The 18,910-nt window shown below is 37.7% G+C and overlaps 1 protein-coding gene and 1 non-coding gene across 3 annotated transcripts in view; one reads left to right on the top strand and one right to left on the bottom strand.

Moving 5' to 3' along the window:
• Positions 1–18,198, top strand: part of Bmpr2 (bone morphogenetic protein receptor type 2) — a 120,924-nt gene extending 102,726 nt beyond the window's left edge. The window contains exons 10-13 of one of the 2 annotated variants that reach the window (XM_048344945.1): positions 4,144–4,280; positions 12,123–12,295; positions 13,317–14,596; positions 17,345–18,198. In XM_048344945.1, coding sequence (XP_048200902.1) covers positions 4,144–4,280; positions 12,123–12,295; positions 13,317–14,596; positions 17,345–17,592 — 1,838 coding nt within the window. In that variant the 3' untranslated portion in view covers positions 17,593–18,198. Of the gene's footprint in view, positions 1–4,143; positions 4,281–12,122; positions 12,296–13,316; positions 14,597–17,341 lie in introns of both variants that reach the window. The other variant, XM_048344944.1, reaches the window with a different exon arrangement.
• Positions 9,135–9,240, bottom strand: LOC125350920. Its single transcript, XR_007210831.1, has one exon. It is a non-coding gene; the product is annotated as a U6 spliceosomal RNA (small nuclear RNA).
• Positions 18,199–18,910: the final 712 nt, after the last annotated feature.

The raw sequence follows: 18,910 nt of genomic DNA, 5'->3' as shown, positions 1-18,910 counted from the left end.
TTTTTTTAAACTACCGTATTCAAAGGTTCATTATTTGATGTTATAAATAAAAAGAGCATTCAGGCACTGGTGGCTCACACCTTTCATACTAGCTAGTCAGGAGCCTAATATCTGAGGATTGTGGTTCAAAGCCAGCCTGGGTAGGAAAATCTGTGATACTCTTTTTTTTTTTTTTTTGGGTGGGGAGGGGTCCTTGGACTCAGGGCCTGAGCACTGTCCCTGGCTCCTTTTTGCTCAAGGCTAGCACTCTGCCACTTGAGCCACAGCGCCACTTCTGGCCATTTTTCTGTATATGTGGTGCTGGGAATCAAACCCAGGGTTTCATGTATATGAGGCAAGCACTCTTGCCACTCGGCCATATTCCCAGCTGTGATACTGTTATGTTCAATTAACCACCAGAAAAACAGAAGTAGTGTTGTGGTTGAGCACTAGCCTTGAACAAAAAGAGCTCAAGGACAACACCCAGCACCCTAACCGACAAAGACAATAGTAAATCAAAATAAAAACAGCAACATTATGGGTAGCGGTATAGCTCACTGATAAAAGCACTTGCCTAGCATGTACAAGAATATGGGTTCGTTCCCTAGCGAGAGATAAGAATAGAGGGGAAAGAATACTGATTGTATGAGTAGGGAATTATAATTAAGCCTTGTTTACAGAATTTTAGCAGATATGTAAGATGAATTAAAATAGAAAAGACTAGGAAATTGAAATTGAAAAAGAAACAGAGTTTTTGTTTAATAAGTAGAGTTTTCATTTGCAGATAATGGAATAAACATTCCAGTCATGGATAGTAATAATGGTTGTACAACAGTATGAATCTACTGAGTGCTACATATTTGTGCACTCAAAGGTAGATAAATGCTATTCCATATTTATATCTCACTATAATAATAAAAGAATAAAAACAGAATTATATTGGTAACTTACAATGTTGACACAGAAATGAGGAAAAAGAGGCATATCTGAGACAAAATTCAAAGAAGCTTTTATCTGGTTGTCAGCTGTGGGGGGGTTGCCTCCCCTAGTAGAACAAATGAAGAGAATTGGTCATTGAACCATGGTTTTGAGACATTTTCTCTGCTGGATAGATTAATTAGGGAGATAAATGATAGGAAAAGTAGTGCGAAAACTTCGAAATTAGAGTATCTAGGAGGTCACTTAGAAATGTTAGGAACCAGAATTTAGTAGAACATCCCTACATTCCTAGCAAAAGGCTTAAGATCCTGAGCTGGAGACCCTGTATCCAAAGCAAACACACAAAAAACAACAATGACAAGTTTTATAAGAGCAGATGTAGTTGAAAGATCAAGAAGAATTAGAGCTGAGGAATTATTCTTGAATCAGAATAGGAGGCACCTCTCAGAATTCTTAAAAGAGCATCTGTCTAATAGAGAAGAAGAATTGTACTACAGAAAATGTAAGAAGAAAAAGTATTAAGAAAGGACAGTCAGAGTAAACAGGATACTTAAAAATGAAATGGGGTAGAAGTGGGAAAAGGATCACAAATAAAAACAGAAGAATGAGGGGGAGGGAAGGAAGAAGTAGGGGGAAGGAAGGAAGGCAGGGAAAATACCTCACATGATGATGGGTTTGTCATTAACATTCATCCTTCGTGCCCCAGTGCTGAAGTTTAGATAGCTCCAAATATCTATTGAACTAGATTTTTTTTAAATTTTTATTGTCAAACTGATGTACAGAAAGGTCACAGTTTCATACGTTAGGCATTGGGTATATTTCTTGTACTGTTTGTTACCTCCTCCCTCATTCCTCCCTCCCCCATCCCCCTTTCCCTCTCCTCCCACGAGTTGTTCAGTTGATTTACACCAAACAGTTTTGCAAGTATTGCTTTTGTAGTCATTTGTCTTTTTATCCTGTGTCTCAATTTTGGTATTTCCTTTCACTTTCCTAGTTCTAATACCAGTATACCCGGTTTCCAATGTATTCAGATAAGATACAGTGATAGTGCAGGTACAACCACAGGAAGAGGATACAAGAGTTGAACTAGATTTAGAATCATAGAAATTTAGTAAAATTTCATTTGATAATTCTTAATGTCATTGCATTCACACAGGATCCTGCATCAATTTCATTTTTCAAGTTTTCTAGTTATAAAAAATAAATAAGTAAAATTGTTCATTTTTAATTATTTTACTAAACCAGTGTTTGAAGGGAAAAAAAGAATGACACTTGAGATATGAATGTGTGTAGTATTTCTGTGTGAGACAGATCATATATGCAAATGTAGTGAATTATCTTACAGTTCACTGATGGTTAATTTGAGGTATCAAGGAAGAAAGTAATATACTAGCTAGCATTAACTCCTTTAGCTTTGTCTCTCAAGTTTAATGTTGGTGGCTATTGATTAAAACTTAAGTATCTGCTTAAATGCTTAAAATATCACTTGTATTTATAGGTAGGACAATATTCTAATAACTTGGGCTGTGCTGTATAGATTAGGGAAATTTTGGACTTAGTCTTTGTAAATCTAAAATATTGGAAAATAAGAATTCATGAAGTTTTCTGAATATTCAAATAGAACTTAAATGACATGTTTTATAATGTATTTTCTGTATATATTGTCTTCATGCATGAGATAGTAAAGGCAGCATTGCCATTTTGCTGAAAAGAAAAGGCAGAGATAAAGCCAAGATTAGAACCTAAAAGCCCGAATCCCTATCCTGGTATTCTTCTTTCTAATTTATCCTGTCATTTTAATAGGATGAAAGAGGGATAAGAAGACAGGAAACGTCTAGTTATCCTGTGCTTTTTTCATGAGATTTCTATTGGGCTCTTCATTTTGTATGTTTTGTCCGAGTCTTCTGTATAGCTTAATATGTTTATTAATAAATTTAATGCTATCAATATTAGGCCATTGGTCTTCTCTTGGTCCCAGGGGTCTTCTTTTGTGCTCAGTTTATTTATTAATACTCTTAATTTTTTATTGTTAAATTTTTTTATTGCAAAATTAAGAAGCCTCTCATTGCAAGCAGTTGATTGTGCTTAGTTAATGATGATTTAAAGTCTTGATCTAAATACTGCATGTTGAAGAATTAAAAATCAACATTTTTTTTGCCATATGGCTATGGTCATATAAATTTCTTTGGCATTTGCTACAACCTGGCTAGACTGTAATAGAGCCAGTGATCTAATGAGACATGGCGATGATTTACCCACACACTTACATTTTGTTTTTATAGATGTGTTTTGTTGTATTAGGTCTTGGATTTTCTCTTCATCTTCATGGATTGGATCAGATGTCAGACATATTTTTAAGTATACCTTATGCCTTAAGAACATATTTTTCTCTTAAATGTAGTAGTAGTAGCAGAAACCATTTTAGAATATATATACAAGGCTAGATGTATAGTTTAGTGGTAGAGAACACGCTTAAGCATATGCAAGGTCCCAGGTTCAATCCTCTATACCACAAGTATTGTATTAAGTACCTTTCCATCATTGAAACTATCATTTTATTTATAAAAAAATTAATCCTATTCTTAGGAAAATATTTACAGATTATATATTAAAACAACAACTGAATTTTCCAAATATATCTGAAAGGATTTAGTATGCACAATTTCCTTGCTTGCTTGATACAAGGAATACTTCTGAGATGGGCACTGGTGGCTCACACCTGTTATCCTAGCTACTCAGGAGGCTGAGATTTGAGGATTGTCGTTCAACCCTGGCCTTGGCAGGAAAGTCCATGAGACACTTATCTCCAATTAGCCATTAGAAAACTGGAAGCGGCACTGTGGCTCAAAATTGTAGAGAGCTAGCCTTGAGCCAGGGTAACTGACGGACAGCACTCAGGCCCTGAGTTCAATCCCCAGGACTGATCCCCTCCCCCCAAAAAAAACAAAACAAAAAAACTTCTGAGCAAAGCATCATGCCTGTAATCCTAGCTAATTAGGAAACAGAGATCTAGGGATTACAGTTTGAAGTTAATCTGGGCAGACAAATCCTCGAGACTGACTTCCAACAGAAACACCACACTGGAGACATGATTTGTGGTAGAACACCATCCTTAAGCAAAAAGACTGAGTTTAAGCCCCAGCACCAGAACACAAAAGAAAAAATACTTTTAATATTCTGTCATTTATAATGGATTCTCTGCCATTCTTTTCCACACATACACAGGTGAATCTGTACCAGAATACCAGATGGCTTTTCAGACAGAAGTTGGAAATCATCCCACTTTCGAGGATATGCAGGTGCTTGTATCTAGAGAAAAACAGAGACCCAAGTTCCCAGAAGCCTGGAAAGAAAATAGTCTGGTAAGAAAAAAACCTTAAATTACTAAGAAGAGGACTCTTACTGGATATGTTTTAATATCCTCTGAATGAAAAATAGACTGGTAATGTTAGTAGTTTTTTAGAATTGTCTAGTACCAAATTCCAACTAATTTTATATTTATGTTTTTTGTTTTTTTTTGGCCAGTCCTGGTGCTTGAACTCAGGGCCTGAACACTGTCCCTGACTTCTTTTTGCCCAAGGCTAGCACTCTGCCACTTGAGCCACAGTGCCACTTCTGGTCATTTTTGTATATGTGGTGCTGGGGAATTGAACCCAGGGCTTCATGTATATGAGGCAAGCACTCTTGCCAAAGGCCTTATCTCCAGCCCCTTTTATGATATTTTTTATATTAAAGTCTCTCTTTTTGTTCAGTTTCAGTTCTTTCCAATAATGTGACCAAAATAATGAGTGGAGTAATTAACATGTTTTAAATATTATTGAAATTTTATCTTATGTTCTTGAAAACAATACCAAAAATATTAGGTAGGTAGTACATACTTACATTTTCAGTGGCCAATAAAAATTTAAGTTAGAACTAAAAGAAATGAAACTATATACTATGAATTATGTTTATTAAAAATGAAATTCAAGGGCTGGGGATATGGCCTAGTGGCAAGAGTGCTTGCCTCGTATACATGAGGCCCTGGGTTCGATTCCCCAGCACCACATATACAGAAAATGGCCAGAAGTGGCGCTGTGGCTCAAGTGGCAGAGTGCTAGCCTTGAGCAAGAAGAAGCCAGGGACAGTGCTCAGGCCCTGAGTCCAAGCCCCAGGACTGGCCAAAAAAAAAAAAAAAAAGAAATTCAAAATCTTGCCACCAGTGTCCTATACTTGGAATCCTAGCTACTCAGGAGGCTGAGATCTGAGGATTGTGGTTCAAAGCCAGCTTGGGCAGAAGATAAAGTTTGTGAGACTCCTTATCTCCAATTAACCACCATAAGGGGAGCTGTGGCTCAAGTGGTAGAGTGCTGTCCTTAAGTACAAATAGCCCAGGGACAGTGCCCAGTCCCAGAGTTCAGGCACCATGATTGCTACACACACACACACACACACACACACACACACACACACACACACACACACACACACACACACGTAATTCACAAGACAGGTATGGTGGCACACAGTTGTAATCCCAGCTACTTGATAGGCAGAGACTAGAGGATAGTTTGGGTTGAACCTTCACAAAGTTAGGGAGACTCCCATGCAAAAACAAGTCGATCATAGGAGCAGTCATCTAAGGTTCTTGCTACTCAAGAGGTAGAGGTCAGCAAAGTTTGCTTAAGACTATCTGAAAAACAAACTGAAGCAAAATGTCTGGGTATGGCTCATGTAGTTCTGTGCTTGCCTAGGAAAATGAGGCTCTAAATTCAATTCCCACCATGAACAAAGTGTCTTTAAAGGTTTCTATAATTTGATTAAATTGTTGTAACACTTAAAAAACATCTAACACTAACATTCATACATAAGCATACATATAGACACATACACAGAACATTCATAAGACAGGATTGTTTTATATTATATGAGTAGGATTCTCTAATATCAACTGTCCTATCTGAAGATTATTTTTTACTTGCATTTTTTTGAAATGCTGATACCAGGACTTGAAATACAAGCTTTGCTTGTACTTTTGCTTAGTTTTATCGCTCACAGCTGGAGCTCTACCCTTGAGCCATGCCTCCCTTTCAATGTTTTCTGGTTAGAGATTAGAGTCTCAGATTTTTCTACCTAGGATGATTTTAAAACTCAATCCAGGGGGCTGGGGGTATGGCCTAGTGGCAAGAGAGCTTGCCCCATATACATGAGGCCCTGGGTTCGATTCCCCAGCACCACATATACAGAAAACGGCCAGAAGTGGCTCAAGTGGCAGAGTGCTAGCCTTGAGCAAAAGGAAGCCAGGGACAGTGCTCAGGCCCTGAGTCCAAGGCCCAGGACTGGCCAAAAAAACAAAACAAAACAAAACTCAATCCAGGGGGAATGAGGGAGGAGGTAACAAACAGTACAAGAAATGTATCCAATGCCTAACATATGAAACTGTAACCTCTCTGTACATCACTCTAACAATAAATAAGAAAAAAAAAACAACTCAATCCACAGATCTTAGCATCCTGAGTAGCTGTGATTACAGATGGGAGTCACTGACACACAATAATAATTCTTAATGTAAATTATAGTTGTATCTCATTTTTCTCCATTGACCCTTATTCTAGTGCATAAAATACTATACCTATTGTACCTTTTAAGCTGTTTTAGAAGAACTAATTTTTTTGTATGTAGAAAACAAAATTAAATGAAAAAGAAAAGAAACCCCACCTCTCCCCCAAAGTAACTCATTTTAGGAACCTTCTGAATTATTTTTCTCTTCTAGAGATTATCACTTTAAGTGAAAATACTTTAAATACTATTTCTATTTTTTTTCTTTTTATTCTGGCAGCATTTGGGTTTTAGGGCCTTATGCTCTACCACTTGAGCCATGCCTTCAACCCTCTAGTTATTTTTCAGATAGGATCTTATAATTTTACTTGAGACAAGCTTAGGACTTCAATCCTATCTATCTAGCCCTATAGCTGACATGAGTTCTCAAGACCTGGGCTGATTGTTACTTCCTGGGTAGCTACAATTATAGGAATATGCTACTACACCCAGCCTTCTTATTTCTTGGATTCTCGTTTATTTTCTGTTTTGTAATATTTATCAATTATTAGGTGACATATTTTGTGTATAGCCGATCTAAAAAGTTAAATAAAATAAAAATACCAGTTTTTCAGGATGACATTCATGTATTTACATGAATGAAGTATTGAGCTTGGATTCATAACTAATATACCAAATTACTCTAAGCACCTGCCATTTGTGCGAGACTGTTAAAAGTAATCATCTTTGATTGCTTATCATAGTTATTTTTCCTTCTTTCTAGGATCTACTTAGAAATAACCCTTTAAAAAATCTCGTCATCATCTTTCTTATAACTAATTATTCATGAATTTTAATAATATGCGGTAGTATGCATGTTAGTAAACATTATAAGTCCTGGTGTGCTCAAAGACATTTCTGTATTGCCCTCATACAAGCAATAATTTAGCTGAGTAATGGCTTCAAAATCTTCATAGCTATGAAATCACTGGACTACATTGTCCTCTGTCCCCAGGCTTAAGAATTCTGATCTAAGCCAGTTTCATTCTATTGATTGTTATCTTCTTGTTTTATATTTTCTATAAGCGTTGAAGACTTAAAAATTATCATTGAGGGCTGGGAATATGGCCTAGTGGTAAAGTGCTCGCCTCGTATACATGAAGCTCTGGGTTCGATTCCTCAGCACCACATATATAGAAAAAAGCCAGAAGTGACGCTGTAGCTCAAGTGGTAGAGTGCTAGCTTTGAGCAAAAAGAAGCCAGGGACAGTGCTCAGGCCCTGAGTCCACACCCCAGGACTGGCAACAAAAACAAAACAAATAAACAAAAATTATCATTGAAGTTGTGAATGTTCATCTAGGTCTTATGTCAGCATATCTTTCCACACATTTTCCTTGGCACTAGCTAGGTTTGTAGTTTAGGAATTCAGAATCTTTCTTCAGTCAGAGTAGTTTTCTAGAATTAGTTTCAAAATTATTTCCCTTCAATTTTTTTTCTCTGGAATTCCCATTAAATAAAATATTGGACCATCTGATTAAAGGACTACATATTTTTTACATTTTTCATCTGGTTAGTTATTGTTCTGCATTGCCCAAGATTTACTCTGTTTTTTTCACTTTTCACTATTACAATAGTATCAATTACTCAACCATATTCATATTTCTAGAAATTCCTTTTGCCTCTTAATTTCTTAGCAGTCTGTTCTTAAGAACTAATAGTCATTTTGTTACTTTGAAGATGTTAGTTGCATTTTTAACTATACAATAATAAAAAATTAATAATTTCAGTTATTTTGCCATATGGCTTCATGTTTCAATTTTAGATTTATATAAGATTAGGATATTTTCATTATATCATGTCTCAGAGAGGCTAGAGAGACCCAATGCATTTTCGGTACAGATTTAAAGATTGTCTTTATTAGTTATCTTTGTCAGTTGATATCATAAAGCTAGCTTCTGTTTCAAATGAGATTGGAATCTGTAAGTATGTAGCAACTGAAGATATGGTGGTGTTAAAAACATATTCCTAAGTACCTCCAGTCTGCACTTCCTGCTGTCAGAACTGGGGCTAATCTTTTAGGAGGTCCCTGACAGCAGGTGAGAGGGCAAATACTTTCCCAGGATCACCAAAGCACCAGCTTCACAATAGAATGCTTGTAAAAGAAAAACTTGTTTGTGAAATTTTATTCTAGTAAAATCCCAACTTTATCTTCCTTAATTTTTTTGGCACCACACAAATAATTTCTGTCCCTTCGTAGTATCTCTTGGCAACTCTACAATGATAGGATATGCATTATAGGATATGCATTATGTGCATATTTACCTGAAAACTTTTACTTCCAGTTTAGACTAGGTTGCTAAATAAGGGATTTGTAATATTTGGTTGACTTCCAGCAAGTCCATTTAAACCTAAATGCTACAGTCAATACACTGTTTCAATGACAGTCCATTTCTACAGTTGTGTAACAAGTATAGTTTATAAAGAGAAAGCTTGGCCAAGTAGCACATGCCTCCTATTCCAGCTACTCAGGAGACTGAGGCAGAAAACCTCAGTTCAAGTTCAAGGCCTGACCAGGCCAGTGATACAACACTTGGTCTAGAATGTGCAAACCAGGACCTGTTCTCAATAGAGTGGGGTGGGAAGACTGTTGCCTATTTTTATTTGATTTTTTTGATATTCCAATAGGTACAATACTCATTGAAAATATGAAACCCTTCACAGCTTTGCATTGCATCCTTGAGCAGATGCCATGCTAATCTTTGTATCAGTCATAAATTTTAGTATGTGTGCTGCTGAAGCAAGCACAGTTGCCTATTTTTAAGTCGGTTGTTTCCTCCTTATTTAGGCCTATGGTTCTTTTTGTATTCTTGATACAAGTCCTTTATCAAACACATGATTTGCAAATGTTTCTTACTAGGCTGTGGTTTGTTTTGTTACTCTCTCAACAGTATCTTTGCAAGGGCAGAGGGTTTTTCCTTCACTGAACTTAAATGTATCTTTTGTTTCTTTTATAAATTATGTTTTTGTTGTCATTTTTTTATTTTAAGTTTTTTTTTTTTTTTTTTTTTTGGCCAGTCCTGGGCCTTGGACTCAGGGCCTGAGCACTGTCCCTGGCTTCTTCCCGCTCAAGGCTAGCACTCTGCCACTTGAGCCACAGCGCCGCTTCTGGCCGTTTTCTGTATATGTGGTGCTGGGGAATCGAACCTAGGGCCTCGTGTAGCCGAGGCAGGCACTCTTGCCACTAGGCTATATCCCCAGCCCTTATTTTAAGTTTTTGTTATCAAACTGAATTACAGAGAGGTTACATTTTCATACATTAGGCATTGGATACATTTCTTGTACTGTTTGTTACCTCGTCCCTCATTCCCCCTCGCCCCTCCCTCTTCCCCCCCCATGAGTTGTTCAGTTCATTTACACCAAACAGTTTTGCAAGTATTGCTTTTGTAGTTGTTTGTCTTTTTTTACCCTCTGTCTCCTGATTTTGGTATTCCCTTTCAATTTCCTAGTTCTAATACCAGTATACACGGTTTCCAGTATACTCAGATAAGATACAGAGATAGTGTAGGTACAACCACAGGAAGGTGATACAAGAAGATCATCAATAATAGAAGCTTCAGTTACACATGGCACGTTGAAAGTAGTTACAACTGTGATATAACAATCGTTTCCATAACATGGAGTTCATTTCACTTAGCATCATCTTATGTGTTCATAAGGGTATAGCTATTGGGCTCTTGTGATCCTCTGCTGTGACTTGCCTAAACCTGTGCTAATTATTCCCTATAAGGGAGACCATAGAGTCCATGTTTCTTTGGGTCTGGCTCACTTCCCTTAGTATAACTTTTTTCCAAGTCCTTCCATTTCCTTATGAATGGGGCAATGTCATTCTTTCTGATAGAGGCATAAAATTCCATTCTGTATATGTACCACATTTTCCTGATCCATTCGTCTACTGAGGGGCATCTGGGTTGGTTCCAGATTCTAGCTATGACAAATTGTGCTGCGATGAACATTGTTGTGCTGGTGGCTTTAGTGTGATTTTGTTTGTTGTCGTTTTTAAGAGACCTTATGCCCAGCATAATGTAGAACAGAAATTATTAGATAAAATATCCAGATTAAATATTGCACTACACTCACACACAGTATACAACATGCATATTCTAAAATGTTCCTTGTTGTTTGAAATTTTAGCTGGTATTCTACATTTTTATTGCTAAATCTCTCAACTCTGGCGTACAACTCTTTTTTTTTTTTTTTTTTTTGGCCAATCCTGGGCCTTGGACTCAGGGCCTGAGCACCATCCCTGGCTTCTTCCCGCTCAAGGCTAGCTCTCTGCCACCTGAGCCACAGCGCCCCTTCTGGCCGTTTTCCATATATGTGGTGCTGGGGAATCGAACCAAGAGCTTCATGTGTAGGAGGCAAGCACTCTTGTCACTAGGCCATATTCCCAGCCCAACTGTCTTTTTTTAAATGTATTTCAAAGACATAGGAAATGTAAGTATCTGAGCAGATGAAAAGCTTAAGGCTTTATGAAAAATAAACTGCAGAGCTGGGGATATAACCTAGTGGTAGAGTGCTTGCCTCATGTATATGAAGCCTTGGGTTTGATTCCTTAGCACCACATATGTAGAAAAGACCAGAAGTGGCGCTGTGGCTCAAGTGGTAGAGTGCTAGCCTTGAGCAAAAAGAAGCCAGGGACAGTGCTCAGGCCCTGAGTTCAAGCCCCATGACTGGCTAATAAATAAATAAATAAAATAAACTTCAGAGAAACTAATCTGAAGGGATTTTTAACAGTGGAATAAACAAAAGAAAAAAAAAGATCACCTGGAAACAGGAGATAGCCAAATGGAAAAATTCCATCAAACTCAAAACTTATTTCTGAGATGGGATTAGTGCTATTGATGAAAGTAACCGGGCTGTGGGGCCATGAACCTCTTCATTGAAGAAACATCTGCAGCACACTCCGCCTGCTCAGGCTGCTTGACCATTCTTCAAGGAGTTAAGTTATAGTGCACTTGCCTGCTCCTAAGCTTCTGAGAATCCCTCAAATTTTCCCTTTTTATGAAATACTATACTGGGGGCTGGGAATATGGCCTAGTGGCAAGAGCACTTGCCTCCTACACATGAAGCTCTTGGTTCGATTCCCCAGCACCACATATATGGAAAACGGCCAGAAGTGGCGCTGTGGCTCAGGTGGCAGAGTGCTAGCCTTGAGCGGGAAGAAGCCAGGGACAGTGCTCAGGCCCTGAGTCCAAGGCCCAGGACTGGCCCCCCCAAAAAAATAAATACTATACTGGGCACTGGTGGCTCACACCTGTAATCCTAGCTTCTCAGGAGGCTGAGATCTGAGGATCGCAGTTTAAAACCAGCCTGGGCAGAAAAGTCTATGAGACTCAACTCCAATAAATAAATCAGAAAAATCCAAAAGTGGCTTTGTGGCTCAAGTGGTAGAGTGCTAGCCTTGAGCACAAAGAGGTGCAGGGACAGTGCCCAGGCCATGAGTTAAAGCCCCAGGACCAATAAAAAAAGAAACACCTTTACAAATCTTTGAAGTCTAGAGCACTTTGTTATAGCCCTGTAAGATACTGATTTAGAAAATCTTTGTTTTCTTTTACCTTCTCTTGAAAACTAAAAGGTAAATATGTTTCTTTAAAGACACGCTCCTTGACACATACTTTGTATTACAGGCAGTGAGGTCACTCAAGGAGACAATTGAAGACTGCTGGGACCAGGATGCAGAGGCTCGGCTTACTGCACAGTGTGCTGAGGAGAGGATGGCTGAACTAATGATGATATGGGAAAGAAACAAGTCTGTGAGTCCAACAGTAAATCCAATGTCTACTGCTATGCAGAACGAACGGTAAGACCCTGACAGTTTGGTGTCTAGGAGTATTAGAAGCTGAGACCAAAGAATAGGAAATAATACTGTTAAACTAAACTAATTGTGTGATGATTAACTCGAATGATATGTTACAGTTTTTATTTCAGTATTCCTATTCTTCTAATGAAGATAATTATTTAATATAAATGCAAGATGGAAACTTACTTTTTTTAGTCTTAAAGATATTTTCCTCTAATAATAAAAGTAAAATATTTCAGAATTCCAAAAAGTTTATAAGCACTGTACATATATTTTCTAATGAATTCTTATTATTTCTTCCTCTTCTGCTTTTCTTTTTCTTTGGTTTTTAAGTAAATGAAGTGTTTGCCTATGTATCCAATTACAGTTTCACTGAACACTGAAGTTTTTTTACATCCTTCATGCTTTTAGATTATGACAAAAGGTCTTTCCATTCCACTATGAATGTTTTTTATTAGACATTTCCTTTGTTATAACTATAATTTGAAAATGAACTAAAGCTAAAAGGGGGCAGGTAGATGGCTGAAATGGTAGAACACCTGCTTAATAGGCACAAGACCCTGAATTCAAACCCTAGTATTACAAAGGAAATAAAAAGTTTAATTTGTAGCATTGTTAGGCAAACTGTGGGTCTAGAGTTATGAAAGTACTAAAGAAAGATACCAAGGTTCCTTCTCTCACAAAACCTAGTGTCTAATTGTGCTAGTATACAGTTCACAAGGTTATATTTGATGATGTTATAAATTTATCAGGAGCTTTTTTAAATGGAATTTTGTAAACCAAAATAATAAACATCAATAAAAATCATATTTGCGTCTGTATACATGTTCAGTAGACTTAGTTCATGTGAGATTTGCTTTAGCAAGTTACTAACACTCCTTTGGACTTTTTAAATTAACATCTAAAATGCAAATTCTAAGGTATTAATAGAAAGCCACTCAGTTTAAAATCAATGGCTTATAATTGACAAGACAATTTGTCTTAAATGTACATTCTCATCATTACATTTTTTTTCTTTAAGCAACCTGTCACATAATAGGCGTGTGCCAAAAATTGGCCCTTATCCAGATTATTCTTCTTCTTCATACATTGAAGATTCTATTCATCACACTGATAGCATTGTGAAGAATATTTCCACAGAGCATTCAATGTCCACAACACCTCTGACTATAGGAGAAAAGAACCGAAACTCAATTAATTATGAACGACAGCAAGCACAAGCTCGAATCCCCAGCCCTGAAACAAGTGTCACCAGCCTGTCCACTAACACAACAACCACAAACACTACTGGCCTCACTCCAAGTACTGGCATGACCACTATATCTGAGTTGCCATACCCAGATGAAACAAATCTGCATGCCACAAATGTTGCACAGTCTGTTGGGCCAACCCCTGTCTGCTTACAATTGACAGAAGAAGACTTGGAGACCAACAAGCTAGACCCAAAAGAAGTTGACAAGAACCTCAAGGAAAGCTCTGATGAAAATCTCATGGAGCATTCTCTTAAACAGTTCAGTGGACCAGACCCACTGAGTAGTACCAGTTCTAGCTTGCTTTACCCACTCATAAAGCTTGCAGTGGAAGTAACTGGACAGCAGGACTTCACACAGGCTACAAATGGCCAAGCATGTCTAATTCCTGATGTTCCATCTGTTCAGATCTATCCTCTCCCTAAGCAACAGAACCTTCCTAAGAGACCCACTAGTTTGCCTTTGAACACCAAAAATTCAACTAAAGAGCCCCGGCTAAAATTTGGCAGCAAGCACAAATCAAACTTGAAACAAATAGAAACTGGAGTTGCCAAGATGAATACAATCAATGCAGCCGAACCTCATGTGGTAACAGTCACTATGAATGGTGTGGCTGGTAGAAACCACAGTGCTAACTCTCATGCTGCCACAACCCAATATGTCAATGGGGCAGTACCATCTGGCCAGACAGCTAATATAGTGGCACATAGGGCGCAAGAAATGCTGCAGAATCAATTTACTGGTGAGGACACCCGGCTGAATATTAATTCCAGTCCTGATGAGCATGAACCTTTACTGAGACGAGAGCAACAAGCTAGCCATGATGAAGGTGTGCTGGATCGTCTAGTGGACAGGAGGGAACGGCCACTAGAAGGTGGCCGAACTAATTCCAATAACAACAACAGCAATCCATGTTCAGAACAAGGTGTACTGACACAGGGTGTTTCAAGCACAGTAGCTGATCCTGGGCCATCAAAGCCCAGAAGAGCACAGAGGCCTAATTCTCTGGATCTTTCAGCCACCAATGTCCTGGATGGCAGCAGTATACAGAGTAAGTAGAAGGATAGTCCTTTGGAACTATTTAAATAACTGCATAGAAGCAGATTGTGTTTTAACTCTTTATTATTTACCTCTATCACTTTGAGAAATTAAAATAAGTCATTTATTTGGGCCTCAAAAGTAATTAAGAAAAACATTTTCTGCATAAAAAGTGAATATCTCAATAATCTGAAGAGGGCTGGGAATGTGGCTTAGTGGTAGAGTGCTTGCCTAGAATGCATGAATCCCCAGGTTTGATTGCTCAGCACCACATAAACAAAAAAAAGTTGGAAGTGTTGCTGTGGCTCAAGTGATAGAGCACTAACCTTGAGCACAGAGTGCCCAGGCCCTGAGTTCAAGTCCCAGGACCTGCAAAACAAAACAAAAATCTGAATAATTCCCAGTTTAGTATGTGCTTTATATGTTGGTTGTTTTATAATGTAGATTAATTAACTATTTGCCACTTTAAGAGCACCAAATAATATAATATAATAATAGTATAATGTCTGAAATACTTTGTTGTGAATTTTAATATCAATTATATCTACATTTAGATTTTAATCTTATGTTATAAAAGTCCAGATAAATATTAGAAAGCCATTATAAAGTTGTTCTTAGTGTTTTTTTTAATTAATTAATTTATTGTCAAAGTGTTGTACAGAGGGGTTACAGTTTCATATGTAAGGCAGCAAGTACATTTCTTATCCATCTTGTTACCTCCTCCCTCATTTTCCTCCCACCTTCACCCCCTCCCCATTTCCCTTCCCCTGTTCTTAGTTTTTATAGTGTCATCTTTTTCAACAGTTAAGAATTGAGCTCTCTTATGCAATATATTGTGCTGTGGGGCCATAACAACTTAAACTATTAATTTGATGATTGGTTTCTTGCCGTAAAGAGATTACTATGCAAGACAGGAGAGCTTACCAAAATCTCTAATAGTCATCAGTATGTTCTTTCTTAGACTGACAGCACTATGAAAGGGAAAACAAGTTTTTTTTAAAAAAAGTTAAGATTTATGATTGCCACAAATTACAAAATAGCTGAAAGGATATAATCAGTAAAATCAAGTCCTTTTTCTGAGGATGTAGCTAGGTGGTAAGAGTACTTGCCTAGCATGCACAAGGCCCTGGATTCTATCTCCAGATTGAAGAAAACAAAAGACCTAGCCCTTTGCTCTTGTATTATAAATCCATTGACACATAGATAGTGCTCTATATTTGTAAAACATCTTGTCAGCTATAGGAACAGGGAATTACTAGATAATTATACTCTGATAATTCTGTCATTCTTGTATTATGTGTTAGATGCCTTTAAAATCTGATCCAAGCCAAGCACTGGTGGTTCATGCCTGTAATCCTAGCTACTCAGGAGGCCAAGATCTGAGGAGCATGGTTTGAAGCTAGTTCAGGCAGGAAAATCCTGAGACTTATCTCCAGTTAATCACACAAAGAGAGAGAGAGAGAGAGAGAGAGAGAGAGAGAGAGAGAGAGAGAGAGAGAGAGAGAGAGAGAGAGAAATGGAAAGTAGAACTGTGGCTCAATAGGTAGAGTACTAGCCATTAGCAAAAAAGCTTTCAAGAACAGTACTCAAGCCCTAAATTCAAGCCCCAGGATAAACACGCACACACACGCACACACACCCCAAATTAAAAAAATCTGATCCACTTTGAGCACTTTGGCTTTTTGCTAGTTAATTGGAGATCAGAGTCTCATAGACTTACCTGCCCAGGCTGACTTCAAACTGAAATCATCAGATCTCAACCTTCTGGGTAGCTAAGATTATAGACATGAGCTACTGGTGCTTGGCCACTTTGGACATTTTCATTTTGCTTTGTGTTTTAGTTTTTGCTTTTGAGGCAGAGTCTTAGTGCACCTGGAACTAGCTTTGTAACCCAGGCTGGCTTCCAACTTAATATCCTACTGCCTGAGTCTTCTGAGTATTAGGATTATGGGCATATACCACCATGCTAGGTCTACTTTGAGTTGTAATTGGAATGATTAAGTATATTTTACCAAATCAAGATCTCTACCAAAACCAGAGGATTTGAGAATACAGCTGAGAACTTTGAATTTCTCCATTTTTGTGGGCTTTAAAAAAATATTTCCTTGGGCTGGGGATATAGCCTAGTGGCAAGAGTGCCTGCCTCGGATACACGAGGCCCTAGGTTCGATTCCCCAGCACCACATATACAGAAAATGGCCAGAAGCGGCGCTGTGGCTCAAGTGGCAGAGTGCTAGCCTTGAGCGGGAAGAAGCCAGGGACAGTGCTCAGGCCCTGAGTCCAAGGCCCAGGACTGGCCAAAAAAAAAAAAAAAGAAAAAAATATTTCCTTGTCCTATAGTATAATCCAGTCATTTATAAAAATATTTGGCTTAGGGCTTAGAAGGTGGCTTAGTGGTAGAGTGCTTGCCTAGAGCATGCCCAAAGCCCTGGGTTCAATTCCTCAGCACCACATAAACAGAAAAAGCCAGAAGTGGCTCTGTGGCTCAAGAGGTAGAGTGCTAGCCTTGTGCAAAAAGAAGCCGGGGACAGTGCTCAGGCCCTGAGTTCAAGCCCCAGAGCTGGCAAAAAAAAAAGTGTGTGTGTGTATAAATGTATATATTATATATAAATATGCTTAAAAAGTCTAAAAATATGAACTGATTAAAATCGCTTTTGTCTAGGAAGACATTCCCTGGCATCTGCCTTCTTCAGATATTAATTTGACCTTTTCTTGAAACTCAACCATAGCCCTTTATTTTCTGTACTTTCATTTTCAGTAGGTGAGTCAACACAAGATGGCAAATCAGGATCAGGAGACAAGATCAAAAAACGTGTGAAAACTCCGTATTCTCTTAAGCGGTGGCGCCCCTCCACTTGGGTCATCTCCACTGAGCCACTGGACTGTGAGGTCAACAACAATGGCGGTGATAGAGCAGTTCACTCCAAATCCAGCACCGCTGTTTACCTTGCAGAAGGAGGCACAGCCACAACCATGGTGTCTAAAGATATGGGAATGAATTGTCTGTGAAATGTTTTCAAGTTTATGGAGTGAAATTATTTTTTTGCATCATTTAAACGTGCAGAAGACATTTAAAAAAAAACTGCTTTATCTTCCTGTCAGCACCCCTTCCCACCCCTGCAACAAGACTTGCTTTAAATAGATTTCAGCTATGCAGAAAAGTTTTAGCTTATGCTTCCATATTTTTTAATTTTGTTTTTTTTGTCTTGCACTTTTGTTTAGTCTTGCTAAAGTTGTATTTGTCTGTTATGACCACAGAATTATATGTGTGTGTATCAAAAGTGGTCTCAAATATTTTTTTAAGAAAAAAAAGCAAAAACAATGTATTGCTGATAATCAGTTTGGACCATTTTCTAAAGGTCATTAAATCAGAAGCAAATTAAGACAGGTTTGATTGCATTGGTGTCTGGTATCCATGTTTTATTTTGGGCACAAGTTAGTTTATATTGAGATGTTCTTAAAACATTATCTGTTGGACATTCTTTTCTTTTGTATTTTGTTTGAATGTGCAATAGTCTTTAGACCACAAAAAAAAAACACACCCAAACCTTTATAAGGTCTCTTCCTAGCAGGGCACACATTCTTCCATAATATGAACATGCCCCCCCCACCCCCTATTCTTCCATTATATGAAAAGTTTTTTTCCATCTCTCATATTTTTGTAGGTCATTTTTATGACAGTGAATTTTGCACAGGAGAAAGCAGCCACCTGATTTCTTGCTTTCTTTCTCCTTATGGAGAATGCAGAAACATTGTCTTAAAGGGCTCTAAACAGGGAACTACTAAAACCTATTTTGAAATGCCATTTCTTTTAACCTTCCAAATCCTAAATATTTCCTTCCAGGCATTTTAATAAACATATTTGATTCTGGTTTTGGAAGTTCAGAAGAGCATAGAACAAAATATAAGACATCAAATATTAGCCCTTTTCCATTTTTATTTTATTTTTCTATATATGTGTATGTTCCATATTCATTTATTTATAAAATGCTTTTTTATCATAAAACCTACAGAACTAAAGTTACATGGAATTTTTAATTAAGTAGATAGTTAATACAATATAGTATTATACCCTTCCTTTCCTAAATAGGCCATCTTTTACTCAAACAAAATTACATTTCCTGTTGATGATAACTCTGAAATTAATTCATAGTTCCAACCTGTAGTATCTTTCAATTTGTTCCCCAGCAAAGCCTAGTGACTTTATCTGAAAATGAGTTCTCTTCCCATGACCTAAAACACTGTGTGAAAAATTATTCAACTAGCATGCCAAACCCCTGTGGAAGGAAAGATTCCTGGCTGCCAAACCTACCCTTTTCTTGCAGAC

This window comes from Perognathus longimembris, chromosome 4 (assembly GCF_023159225.1).
Source record: "Perognathus longimembris pacificus isolate PPM17 chromosome 4, ASM2315922v1, whole genome shotgun sequence".
Lineage (NCBI taxonomy): Eukaryota > Metazoa > Chordata > Mammalia > Rodentia > Heteromyidae > Perognathus > Perognathus longimembris.
This window is presented reverse-complemented; position numbering and strand designations above follow the sequence as displayed.